This window comes from Tamandua tetradactyla, chromosome 10, assembly GCF_023851605.1.
Source record: "Tamandua tetradactyla isolate mTamTet1 chromosome 10, mTamTet1.pri, whole genome shotgun sequence".
Classification (NCBI taxonomy): Eukaryota; Metazoa; Chordata; class Mammalia; order Pilosa; family Myrmecophagidae; genus Tamandua; species Tamandua tetradactyla.
The window spans coordinates 34,619,126-34,633,627 of NC_135336.1; the positions used below are offsets into that span (position 1 = coordinate 34,619,126).

Here is a 14,502-nt window from a genome sequence, read left to right on the forward strand (position 1 = left end):
GGTAAACATACATAAAATGATTTATCCCACTGGCTGCTACACTTAAAAAAATGATGCCCTTTCCTCAAGGGCAGTCTGGGCACAGTAAGCCAAATATAAATAGAATAGGAATGTTTCCATACAACGCAATGTTACTCAGCAATTATAAGAAATGATCTATCATGCCATGAAAAGACACGGCGGAAACCTCAATGCATATTATTAAGTGAAAGAAGCTGGTCTGAACAGGCTACATACTGTCTGATTCCAACTATATGATACTCAGGCAAAGGCAAAATGATAGAGGCAGTAAAAATATCAGTGGTTGCCACAGTTTGGAGGTGGGCTTGGAGAGATGATGAGGCAGAGCACAGGGCAGTTTAGGGCAATGAAACTATTCTGTATGATATTGTATTGGTGAATACATAACATTATGCATTTGTCAAAACCCCACAGCAATACACCACAGAGAGGGAACCCTAATGCAAACTACTACTGGTTTAAGCTACTAATAATGAATCAATATTGGTTCATCAATTGTAAAAAATGTACCACACTAATGCAAGATGTTCATAATAGGGGAAAACTATGAGGGGTGGTAGTATTTCTACTTTCTGTGCAATTTTTCCATAAACTGCTCTAAAAAGAATGCTTATTTTTAAGAATCAGAAATGTTTTCTCTTCTCAGTAAGACTAACAATGGGGGCTTGCCACTAACATGATAAAATTTTTATTTAATCGTTTTATGCTTTAAGGGGTCCAGATTCCACTACATACAGCCAGGAGGGCAGGCTGGAGAGGGTGGAAAGAACAGGAACTTCCTTGTTAAACTGAGCCTGCAAATTAGCTATGAGCACAGGGGTCAAGGGAGATGCTGGGCTACCCTTCTGGAGACGTGAACAGCTGATGGAGGACAGGGAATGGAGCAAGTTACTTCCCTGCACCACGGTCCAGCTCTGTGCTATCGCAGAGCCAGGATGAGGAAGTGACAGTGACGTCCTTGAACAGACTCAAAGGTGGGACTAGAAAATGAGCGTGTGAGCCTGGGACTTCAAATCTCCCAGGGAAGACAAGGGAGGTGTGAAGTCATTCTTCGGGAACTTGCCCCAGGAGAAATAAGTTGACATAATGTTTGCAGAAGGGAAACCAAGCAGCTCTCAGAGGCCCAGGGCACACAGTAATTACATTCTTGGAACAATGTGTGGCTGCTGCTTGTGTTCTAATGGCTATTAGCTAATTGATTTTTAAGCAGCATTAAAGGCAAAACCTACAAAGTCAGGAGCTGGGAGCTAGAAGCTGGCACTAGTGGTACTAATTATTCTGGCTCCACACCAGCCTCACCAGCTGGGCCCAAACAGGGGCCACCTCTCCGCTCCTGAGAAAGGCGTGGGTGGGTGCCCATGTTGCTGCAGAACTTTCTCTCAGATCCTGTGCTCCAAACATAAAAAGCAATCTGCTTCTTTTACTGGACTTTAAGAAAGTCATAGTGGATTAAATTCAGTTTATGAGGAGAGAGCAGGTGAAAAGACCCAAGAATCCTGACACTTATTCCATGAGGAAATCTGGAAAAGAGGCATTAGGGACCAAAGAAATGTGCCAGAAAGAGTTAGCATATCAGGCCTGACAATGCTAGCCTTAGACCTGCTTGCAAAGTCGGCCCTTGGCTGGGGTCTGGGAACTTGGATCCCCACCAAACCCTGAAAAGAGTGCCTCAGAAGCCTAAAGTATTGGTACAAACAAGGTGGCTTATGCAACACCTGCTTTCCTAGATTCTAGGGAATCTAGAATTTTAGTAAATGCTGGGTAGAGGGTGCCTACGTGACCCATCCCCAGTAAAAACTGAGTCTCTAGAGCTTCCCTGATAGGCAGCATCTCGCATATGTTGACACATTCATGGCTAGAAGAATGAAGTTTTTGACTCCACTGGGAGGGAGGCTTGGAAGCTTGCACCTGGTTTCCTCCAGAATTCGCCCTGTGTACCTTCTCCCCTTGATGATTTTGCTTTATGTCCTTATGCTGTAATAAATCTAGTCTTAAGTCCGACTCCATGCTGAGTCCTGCAACTCTTCCTCGTGAATCACTGAACTTAGAAGTCTTGGGGAATCCCTATACAGGAATTGATTCCTGCATCCTCATTTGTGTAAAGTCATTGCATTTTGTCTGGAAAGTTAAACACTCATTGCAGAAAAATGGGAAAGTATAGGAAAATAATCAAAGCAATCAAAATGCTAATATTTCTTCAATCCACAGTTTTCTCCCCACATTCTATATTACATATTTGAGGTCTTAATGACGAGGAAATTAGAATCCTGCCTTTGTTTCTGTGATTATTTATTTGTCTTGATTCTTCTGTTGCCTTGATTCTTTTGTTTAAGACATCAAAAGCCATTTCCCATGGATTTGCAGTTTCTGGCAAAGATTATTTTAATAGCTGCATAATATTCACGATAGGCTCACCCATTCTCCTAAATCTGACACTGAGTGTTTTCAATTTTCCACTGTTATGAATAATGCTGCAATGGACATCTTTGAGTTCTGTTTCCCATTACCATAAATATCAACACATGGGAAAGGAATAGAGGCCACCAGACGGTGTGTACGGAATTCAACCAACTGCCAAATTCAAGGGCACTAAGAAAAGATGCCAGGTTTGAAAAGAGGTCTCCAATTAGAGCTCTAATGACAGATAACTTGTGTTATCCAAACAATGAATCTGTGCAAAAGAACTGGCTATCTAGCTGTGTTGTTAAAGTAACAACAACAAACTATTGGGCTTAACCAGTCAAGAGAGCTTTTATCATGTCACTAATGAAATGCAATCTGGGTAGCACTTTCCATGTAAAGAAAACGTGCTTAAAAAGAAAAAACTCACAAAGTTAAATAACCCAGACCCATAAGGAAGAAAACATTGTTCTGATTCCACTTGCATGAAATATCTAGAATAAGCAAATCCATAGAGACAGAAAGTAGATTAGGGACGGAACAATGAAAGAATGGGGAGTTACTGCTTAATTGGTACCACTGCCGTTTGGGATGACGAGGGGGCTTTGGTTATGGATGGTAAAGGCGCAATATTGTGAAGGTAACCAATGCCACTGAATTACACACAAAAAAGTGGTTAAAATAGCAAGTTTTATGCTACATATATGCTACCACAATAAAAATAAAGCAAAAAAAGACTGAGATTCTTCAAGAAAAAGTGTAAGTGACCGAAAAGCTGTGGCTTGAGATACTGACCAGAAATATGAAGGGAACTTTTAAGGAATGGGCTTGAAAATGACTACTGTGAGAAATTAATGTGATTTCACAATTTTTAAAAAACTCACAAAAATAAACAAGGTACATTGGAGAAAAATGAAACCAGCTCTTTGGCTGGAGTGTAAGAAACGAGGTCAGAGAAGGAGGCTTTTAGGACCAGGTGTCATTCAGAAGGTATTGGAGAACTGGTCATTGTCGCCTAGGAAGGAGGTGGAGGCTGGTATTTATGGGAGGCTAATCTGGTGGTGAGGGATGGGACCAGGAGATACTGAAAGCAGAGAGGCCATTAGGCGAAGATGATGGGAGACCAAGTTTTATTGGCAGCTACGAGAACAGGGAGGAAGGGATGAGGAAGCTCAGGACCATGGAAACAGAGCTGGTTTTAAAGTTAGCCAAACTTAGTTCAAACCCCAGCTTGGCTATTTATTAGCCATGTGACCTTGAGCAAATCACCTAAATCTCCGTGGCTGTTTTCTCAACAGGAATATTAATGCTTCTATTGTATTTATGTACCCAGACCAGTGCCTTGCACAAGTTCGGCACTCAGTGATGAAAGTCGCTTTTAAGACATTTCAGCGGAAGGATTGATAAGATTTGGTTATAACCTAAATAAGGGGGAGAAGAAGAAATTAAAAATAGTTCCAAGACATCATGCTTAGGTAATAGGAAGAATAATGGCTAATGTCCTAAGACGCTCGGCTAAGCACTTGGCAGCTATTATCTCACGTAATCCTCAATTAAACGCTATGAGTTAAGAATTATTGCCTCTGTTCTCAATGAAGACATTGAAGCTTAGAGAAAGTGCATAATCAATAAACTAGTAAGTTGCCGAGTCAGGATATATTTATGTACTCAAACTCAGAAATCACTTACTTTTTTACACATGCGGAAACCGAGACCCAGGGGTTAAAGAGCCTACCTCAAGTTATACAAGTGGATGTTGACAGAGCTGGACTAAACTTTGGTGTCATGCCTCTGTGTGAAACTATAAAGGATGAGCTAATTGGGAAAGAGGATTGAAATTAATTGCAGTTTCATGTGGATAATGATTGAGATGATAATTATTTCCAGGTAGAGATCTCCTGCAAAGAGAATATCGAAAACTCGGGAAAAGTGTGCAGATGTGGGCATGGTTACTGCCCTAGGAGTGAATGAGTTCTCCAAGAGTAAGAAAGAAGACTGAAGTTAGAAGGTCGAGAACAAGCCTCATGCACCCATACTGTGAAGGCAGAAGGCAGAAATAGCAAAAGACACCTAAGATCTAGGAGTTCCATGGCCCAGGAGAATGCCATGCAGTAGACAGAGCTGAAACCTGCAAATAAGGCAGGAGGTGGGAGAAAGACCACTGGATTTCATGGCCAAACAGCTGCCGGTGACCCTGGAAAGTACAATTTGTGACCAATGGATATGAGTGGTTTAGAAGTGAGCAAGACATGACATCCAAATGCAAACTCCTCTTTCAGGAGGCTTGCCAATGAAAAAGAGAGAAAAATATTTAAATAAAGTAGCATGTAGTTCTGAGGGAAGACTGTTTTGAAGGAAAGATGTCAGCACATTGGAAAATGCCTGAGGATGCTTGGAGTGGGGTGGTGATTTCTAAAGATCCACAGCTTGGAAAAACTGGAGGAGATGCTTTAGAAAATACCAGTGAAGAGGCGAGTCTCAGTAAGGGAAGAAACATCAAAAACTGGAGGGAAAGAGGAACAGATACATGAAAATGGTAAAAAATTCCAAAGACTGAGACTGCAGAGTTGTTACTGCGATCCTGACCCCAAAGACTTGGAGAGCTTAGACTCTGATCATACATCTGCCCTGGATTTTCCCATGAGTCACCCTGCACCAGGAAGCACTGCCCTGTGAAACCTGTCTGTCAGGACTATGTGACATCATAAGCTGTGGCTCCTATTCCCAACTCAAAGGAAAAACAAAGCCACTCAACACAGTGTCACTTGGAAGTCCCTGCTTACATTTCAGTCCCACAATTGTCACCTACTCACAGAAGGAACTGTATGTTAAGACGGTAAAGGGATCAGGCAGAATCTGTAATGCTAGGGGATATCAGATAAGGGTGCCCAGGGTGTTAAAGCAGACCACCTTTAAATCATATTTCTAAGTATCTAGCTATTGGGTTTTTGCAAGATTTAGAATATTTTGCCCAAACCAGGGCAGGGTTTCATGACTAAGATGTTACACTGGGTCTCAGGGTAAAAAAGAAAACAAAACTCCTGAGGACACTTAGTTGGTTCTCTAACTTATCCAGAAAGAAAACTACTTCAAGAAAGTTGGGCAAGGCAGCCTTTTTAAATTTACCCTTTGTAGCAAAGAATTTATAATTCCTTAAGGAGAAGTAGAAAATCCACTAATACCTTTTCCCTACAGGGCTGGGACAAAACCAGGCCTTCAGACTCAACAGGATTCCCTACACTCTGCCCAGAAAATTTCCGTTTTTTAAGGATTTCAATGCCTACCATGAACCTGGGGGAGTGCAAGAATCTCTCCTCCACACTGAACCACGATCCTGAATGTGCCATCACATCAATGACAATGGGCAGAGTGAGGAGAACCCACCCCAGGTGCAGGCAAATAAGGGGATGCACTGAGATAACAAGAATAAAAATGATTGCAAGTTGTTCTGATTTTTATTATCACATATGCTGGCAATTCTTAATGATATCAGTTACAAAATACTCCTCCCCTCCAAGCACCTTCCCTTGGTACTCCACTGTCCCCTCCCCAATGAGGGACCCTTTCTATTTCGGCAGGTATTTCCTGCCTTCTGCTGTATCCTCTCCAACTGAACTTGACACTTACTAACAATCCACCTCTGAGTCCCAGTCTAGCGACTGGAGAGCTTTGGAACAAGAGACTGAGGGGTTGGGAAGAGGGGAAGCAGGAAGCAAAATGGCAGATACAGTTCCTGAGGAACCCTGGCTTCCTGATAAACACAGAAGTCACAGGTATAGCACTCCGCTCCCCCAGCACTGCCCTTCTCCCAGGCAGCAATGTTTTCTGCAGTTTCAAGGGGCTGCTCAGAAGTTCCGCAAATATTTGACTCCTATCAATGGGTTTGGCAATTACACAGTGGCTGATTATTGCAGACTGCCTTCCCAGAAGTGTCTACAGAGCCGCTCCTGGTGAGGCTAGGGCTGGCGGAGGGGAGCCCTGTCCCCACCCCCTTTTAAAAACCTACTGTACCTCCCTGCTGTCTATCACAACTCTCCACATGGCCTCTAAGAGCTACACTGCAAAATAAAATTAAAGTAATTCCCTAATTAAACAAACAAAAAATGTGCTCTCTCTTACAGCATTAACGTATTTTAAACACAAATTTATAATCTAATTGTAAAGATTTGTTCCACAAACATTAAAAATCCCTTCCCTGAATAGCTTCCTATCGACTTTCATGTCTTCCTGAGAAACTGTGAAAGGGAAATTATTGTTCTTTGTGAGTTAAAGAGAGAGAATGACTTTTTGAGAATGGAGGATTAAGCTCTTGGGTCTAGTGTTTTAGTATTCCTGAATATCAAATTAACTAGATCTGTTGAATCATCCTTTGTTCCAGGCCCCAGACAGACAAATCAGTCCTCTTTCGGGATGGCATGAGTAGGTGTGATAGGACAGTTTCAACAACCACAAGTAGGAGTTGATGTGAAGAGGAAGTATCAATGTTGACACTCAATGGTTGTCATCAGCCTAAGGAAGGGGGGTGGCTCCTTTTGTCAACTTCTTCCTACCTGAAATGAGCCAATGGCCTCAAAGAATCAACTACCCCACCTAACTATGCACTGCAAGTAAACATGGTAAACATGGCACCTTTGCCTGAGAAACTCACAAGCAGGAGGCTGGCACCCGGCATCACTGCTTTCCTACTCCACTGAGGACAGCTGAGCCGTAGACAGAGGAAGGGCTTGGCAGGAGGGAAAGAAGGAAGGGAATAACAAATGTAGTTCTGAAGAAAACCCCAGTGTCAGGTGGGGGGACGGGGAAGGGCACTGTAACTGGAGCTGCGGAGGCTGTGTCACCCCTCCCAACCTGACTTCCAGACCTAATGAACTGCCCCATTCCAGATGTCACCTGACCTCCATCCTTAAAAGTTGCCTGTGGGCGCACTCACCTCCCTCCATCTTGGGTTTGGTGAGTTCTGCCCAGGAGCGCAGAAATAACCAACCCCCACTTTAAATTTCCTGGTCTACCTTTCTTCTTTCTCACCCTTTCACTTCCTAAACCTTTCACCCAGGACTCCTCAGGACATTCAAATACTCCCCACTACTGAGAGCTGGATTCAACCCGAACCTTCAGGGAGGCTGGTTCATGCACAGGACTCTCCAGTTCTAGAGAAATTCCCTTCTAGCATCACCACAAAATGGTAATAAAAAAAAAATTTTGATTTAAATTATGCAAAAAAATGTAGATAAAGTTTAGAAGAAAATATAATAAAACATTAATAATGTGGAAGCACTTTATGGGTAACAGACCATGTCTGGTTTTTAAATTCACAATAAATAATAAGTAAAATAAGATGTATGCAAAGTGTATAATTAGCACAATGTAAATATTTGATTTATACACATATACAAGACAATTATAAAAAACAAGTCATTTCTAAAATAAGGTAGAATAATGGCTTACAGACATATCGTTCAATTAAAAAAAAACTCTTTCAAATACATTATTCTTCATTTTGTTGTAACAATATACCAGGTGTAACAGATAAAGTACAGTAATAATTTTGCTTTTTAAAAAATTTTTAAGAAAAAAATCTCAGTCAAGCAGGTGCAGAGGTATAATAAAATATAAATTAGTGTTTACATATGTAAATATTTTAAGAAATATTTTCAAGATCTAATTTAAATATAAAATAATTTCAAGGTCTAGTTTAGAGCTAAAACTCTGGTCTGCTGACTTCTTCTAGTCAGCAAACTTCTGACTTTGTTTATAAAACAAACAAACAAAATAAAACAAAAATCAAGAATCATTTATTTTTCTCACACACACTATATATTCCAAATTCATGCTATAAATAATTTAATAGCAATATATCCAACCTCCTTACATTTCAATATGTTGTAAGCTTTAAACAAGTTCTTAAAATGTGCCGACTTACTCATGTTTAAGACCTCTTACCTCCAAGGAGACATAAGCTTATGATGATCACTATAGTGAGACCGAGGAAAATGGAGACAATGGCCATCCACAGTTTATACTTTCCCACTAAATTCTTATTACAGGAGCTCCAGGGGCTTCTGGTGTTAACCTAGGAAATAGAAGGAGATTGTGACGCAGTTGTGTAATGGTAACAAACATTTCTGACTTCCTCCTACAGGTGAGGGATATGGAAATACAGGCAGCAGGATCCTGACTGCAAAGGACTCACACTCTACTGTGTCCTTTACAAATACATGTAAAAAGGAGCAGAAAAGAACCTCTCAAGGGAGTTAGCAAGAAAATGCTCTGGGGAAGATAGGAGGTATTGTGAAGGATGAATAGAGAAAGGCATTCCAAACAGGTAAAGAATTCCACAGTGTTGATCCATAATGGGGCTAGAGTGGAACAATGGGTTTCAAAGACATCAAGGAGAGTCAAGATTAGAGAAAGTGAAAGGTTAAAGCAGATTTGAGAGGGCTTCAAATGCTGCCAAAGGAATCAGGGCTTAATCCTGCATGCTCTGGGGAGTGGTTGAAGACTTTGGAGCACAAGAGCTGAGTTTAAGATTAATCGAATAAATGATGGATAGTTTAGCTTGGACACACAAAGAAATAGCTAAGAGGCTACTACTGTGACCCAAACTCTAGGTAATAAGGACATGGGAAGGGAAATGAAGGGACAGATGCAAAAGACATTAGGACATGAGCTCCAACTGGTGCAGTGAGGTATCAAAGGAAATTAATTATAACTGCTATGGGCCCAACACCATTTCATTTCATCCTCACAGCACTTCAGGGTAGGGAGTTAACCCATTTCAGAGATGCAGCTCAGAGGTTAGCCGGGACTGATCCCAACTGTGTGACTGCAAAGCTCACACACTCTCCTACCCACAGCACCCTTCCCTGCCGCCCGCCCCCACCCCCATCGTGCCCCTACATCATTATGGAGAGCTCCAGGTTATGAAAGAAGTTGGCTATCCTACTAGTGCCCCCAAGTAGCCTCCACCTGCCAGTAAAAATTCCATGTCTCTTCTATTTCCTTGCTGCACTCTTCCCTTACAAAATTCCTACTGGAAGACCTTGGGAAATAACATAATGGGGGGAGGGAAAAATGTGTTTCTGCATCGGACACACCTAGATTCCAATCCTCGCTGTACCACTCAAAGGCGTTGTGACCTTTGATGTTGAAACTCTCTGGCCCCAATGTCCTCAACTGTAAAATACATACACAATAAATCTAACTCAGGGCTGTTGAAAAACTAGAGATAATGTACGTGAAGCACTTGCTGAACAAATGTTAGCACTTGCTAAACAAATATGATGGGAAAGTTTTGGTAACAAACGGTGCTGTTAGCACAACATTGTGAACATAAGTTAACACCACTGGATTGCATTCCTGAAACTGATTAAAATAGAAAGTCTTATGGTGTACGTATGCTACCACAATGAATTTTTTTAAGAAACCATATAACCGTATATATAACACAAAGTTATGTGCACACTATGGCCTTTTGTTAATAATATAATTAGAATAACATTAGTTCATTAATTGTAACAAACGTACCACACTAATACAAAATGATAATAGGAGGCAAAATGGGGGCAGGGGTAAGGGGTAGTGTAATGGCTTGGAGGCTTTATGGACCCCAAAATATTTATGTTCTTAGAGTTGATCCATTCCTGTGAGTGTGAACCTATTGCAGATGGAACTTTTTCATTAGGTTATTTTAGTTGAGGGGTGCCCCAGGTGGGTCTTAATTCTCTTTCTGGAGTCCTTTATAAAAAGAAGAAATCCAGAGAGACACAGAGAAACATATAGAACCTGAAAGAAAAAAGCCATGGAACCCAGAAGCTGAAAGTCACAAAACCTGGAAGAGAAGGGAGAGACTCTGCTGACAGAGGAGTCCAGGATAGCTGGCAGCCTGTCTGGAAGAAGGAAGAAAGTGTCATCTGGATGGCACCTTGATTTGAACATTTTCACAGCCTCAGAACTGTGAGCTTGTAAACTAATAAATTCCCATTGTTAAAAGCCAGCCCAGGGTGGTGCAACAGTGGCTCAGTGGCAGAATTCTCGTCTGCCATGCCAGAGACCCAGGTTTGATTCCCAGTGCCTGTCCATGTGGAAAAAAAAAAAAATGCCAGCCCATTTTATGGTATCTGCAGTTCAGCAGCTTTAGCAGATTAAAACAGATTTTGATACCTAGAGTGGGGTGCTGATATAGCAAATACCAAAAATGCTAGAACAGTTTTATAAATGGATAAGGGAAAGATTCTAGAAGAATTGTGAGGTGCTTGATAGAAAAGATCTAAAATGCTTTGAAGAGACTGTTGGTAGAAATATAGATGCTAATGGTACTTCTGAGGAGGCCTTAGAGAGAAATGATGAATGACTCATTGACAACTGGAAGAAAGGCAATCCTTGTTTTAAAGTGACAGAGACCTTAGCAAAATTGAGTCCTGATGTTGGATGGAAGGCAGAATTTGAAAGTGACAAGCTGGGATATTTAGCTGAAGAGATTTTCAAATTAAATGTGGAAAACGCAGCCTGGCTTCTCTTTGCAGCTTTCTGTAAAATGCAAGAGGACAGGGCTAAGCTGAGAACTGAACTCCTGGGTACAAAGTAACTAGAAATTGCTGGTTTGGAAAAATTTAAGCTTCTGGAAAATGAGTCCCAAGAGAATAGTTCCTGACATGAGGATTTAACTAAACATGGAATCAGTCAGCCATTTCAGTTCAAGTCAGCATTAGAAGCACATTATCCAATAGCTTTCACAATGTGACTGTGTGATTGTGAAAACCTGGTGTCTGATGCTCCTTTTATTTACCTTGTCAACAGACGAGTAAAACATATGGAATGAAATTAAATAATAGGGGGAACAAATGTCAAAATAAATTTAGTTTGAAATGCTAGTTAGTGATCAATGAAAGGGAGGGGTAAGGGGTATGGTATGTATAAATTTTCTTCTGTTTTTGTTCTATTTCTTTTTCTGAATAGATGCAAATGTTCCAAGAAATTATCTTGATGATGAATATACAACTATGTGATGATATTGTGAATTACTGATGATATATGTAGAATGGAATGATCAAAATAGGAATGTTTGTATTTGTTTGGTGTTTTTTTTGGTATTAAAAAATAAAATTTAAAAATTAAAAAGAAAAGAAGTGCATTATCTAGGAAGGATCTGTAGAAAGTCCTACTGTCTATTGGTTGGGATCCCTGTGTGCAGCATGCAAAATTGACACATTTTCTGCGAGATCTGTATGAATGGAACCACAGCCAGCCTGGACTAAAAGGGACAGAAAATGGACAAATTCAAGGAAAAATTACTTCAAAGGCGGAAGCATGGAAGCTGAGGCCTAGAGAAAAGACACCTCAGGCCAGGAGAAGGGACCCAGCCCCATAGGTACAAAGGACTGATGAGTCTGCCCCAGAGGTTACAAATGATGGGCCTTCCACCCACTGCTCAGGTAGAGTGCTGAAGTCTTCAGAGAGGGTGGGGTGCATTCCTTACAGGTTAGGGAACGCACAGCCACCACCCCACTGCGCTGAGGGGGTTGAGCTTGTCCCCCAGAGATTGCAGAGAGCTTGGTAGCCACCCCAACGCTGCCAATGAGGGTGAAGCCAAAAGCATGGCCACTACACAAGCACTTGAAAAGAGTGGCTGCCACCCCATCAGGCCCCAAGGACAAGGCATCATTATATAGATGACTCGCAGAACTTGAAATCTAATGGAGCATACCCTGTAATTTTTTGGAATTGTTTGGGACCTGTGACCCCTGTTTTCCTTCTTACTTCTCCCTATGGCAACGGTAATATTTACTCTATAACTGCTGCTTCTTTGTATATTTTTAAGCAGATAACTTGTTCTAAGTTTCACAGGTCCATAACAGGAGGGGAAATGTATCTCAGGACAAACCAAACCTGTAATTGATTTTAATGAGACTTTGAACTTAATATTGTTAAGGAAATGATTAAGGTTTTAGCATACTGTGATGAAATGAATGTATTTTGCATATGGAAAGAACACATTTGGGGGTGGGGGTCCAGAGGGAGGAGTGTGATGATTGTGTTCTTAGAGTTGATCCATTCCTGTGAGTGTGAACCTATTGTAGATGGAACTTTTTGATTAGGTTATTTCAGTTGAGGTGCGTCCCAGGTGGATCTTAATTCTCTTTCTGGAGTCCTTTATAAAAAGAAGAAATTCAGAGAGAAAGACACAGAACCTGAGAGAAGAAAGCCATGGAAGCCAGAAGCTGGAAGCCACAAAGCCTGGAAGAGAAGGGAGTGGCCAGCAGACGCCATCAAGTGCCCTGCTATCTGACAAAGGAACCCAGGATCACTGGCAAGTTGTCTTCAGGAAGACAACTTGAAGAAACCTGGATTTGGACATTTTCACAGCCTCAGAACTGTGAGCGTGTAAACTAATAAATTCCCATTATTAAAAGCCAGCCCATTTTTATACTATCTGTGTTTTGGCAGCTATAGTAAACTAAAATAGGTACTGTTTGGGAACTCCATTCTTTCTGTATGATTTTTCCATAAACCTACAGATGCTTGAAAAACTTTCTAATTTTAAAAATTAAAAAATTAACAACTATTAGAAACTCAGCAAATGGGAGCAATCATTAATCAGAGAGTTCACCAATCCCACAAGGCAGCAGTAGACACTCTGTGAGGCACTCCTCGATCAACACTTGGTTTCCTCTTGCAATTTTATTTTGGTGGTTGCTATCAGAAAAGTAAACTGTTAGTCCGCATTAGGACAACATGTCAAAATTTCTAAATTAGAGGTTCTCAAGCCTAGCTGCACATCAGAATCTCCTGGGGAGGACTTTAAACTACCTAGGACTCAGTGGGCCAGATTTAGGAGAGGTTGGGGAAAACCCTGCCTTGTATTTTTAAATTTCCGAAAGTGAATCAATTACTCTACCAGTGTCTTTGTTCACGCAGGCCGCTGTAATAAAGTACCACAGACTAGTTTGCTCAAACAACAAGAATTTACTGTCTCACAATTCTGGAAGCTAGAAGTCAAAAATCAAGGTGTCAGCACGCTCGCGCTTCCTCAGAAGTGTACAGAATTCTGGTGTGTGGCCTGCCAGCAATCCACCTCTCAACCTCTGCCTCCATTACAGGGCTGCCTCTGCCTCTTCTTGTCTGTAGCCATATTTCCTGTCCTTACAAGGACTCCAGTCATACTGAATAAGGACCCACCATAATCCAGTTTGGCCTCATCCTAACTAATAACATCCTCAAAGATCCTACTGACATTTAGAAATTCACATTCATAGAATCAGGGCTTAGGAGGTGAACATTTCTTTTTGGAAGACACAACTCAATCCCTTACGCCAGGGCTCAGACCTCTAGTCTGAAGCTTAGCCATCATACAGAAGCCAGGTGAAATCCCACCTTGTGTGGAGGCCTCCCTCACCACCCAGCCCATGGACAGATCTCCCAGGATGTGAGCTGTCCACATAGCTCATCAGCCACAGCCAGTGACCGCCTTGTCTAGTTTCATGCTGAAATATGAACAGATACTGGCCTTATCTTCCTAGGTAAATTGAAACCACAAAGAGGGAGGGGTTGGTTCTTAGTTACTTGTTCTTATACCCACACTTGTACCTCACACAGGTAAAACACATTTAATTAAATGTATGTTGCTTAGTTAATGAGAACTCTGAAATTTTTTAAGAATACTTTTTATATTTTTAGGACGATACTTAGAGAAATTCGAGAGTTAGGGGATGAAATCTTGGAATCCCCTGAGTGCACTGTCCCCTGGCTTCTAGGCCCAGCCTGCTACCAGTGTGAGGTATGGGGAGAGGAGTCAAGGCGCTGAGGATATCGGGATAGAAGAAAATTCTCTTGGTTAGGTGTGTTTCTGGAACCCAGGGAGAGAGTCACCACCCAACCCAATCAAAGACTCAGAATTGTCCCAAACCTATGAAAGCCACGGGGTCCATAAGGAACAAGAAAAAAGAGCCCCAGTACTAGGAATTCATGGGTCAGTATATAGAACCATCTGTCTACACTTACAGAGCCTCTCTAACAAAAATGACCCAGTTTTGTTTTCAATCCTTAGATAAGAGGCAGCTGGAATCATAAAGATTAGCACAAAGT

The 14,502-nt window shown here is 41.4% G+C and overlaps 1 protein-coding gene across 3 annotated transcripts in view; it reads right to left on the reverse strand.

The window, feature by feature from the left end:
- The window catches only part of C10H3orf52 (chromosome 10 C3orf52 homolog), a 45,970-nt gene that overhangs the window by 27,584 nt on the left and 3,884 nt on the right, over nt 1–14,502 (reverse strand). For all 3 annotated transcript variants that reach the window (XM_077118416.1, XM_077118418.1, XM_077118417.1), the window contains exon 2: nt 8,362–8,491. In XM_077118416.1, the coding sequence (XP_076974531.1) occupies nt 8,362–8,491 (130 nt within the window). The remainder of the gene's footprint in view (nt 1–8,361; nt 8,492–14,502) is intronic.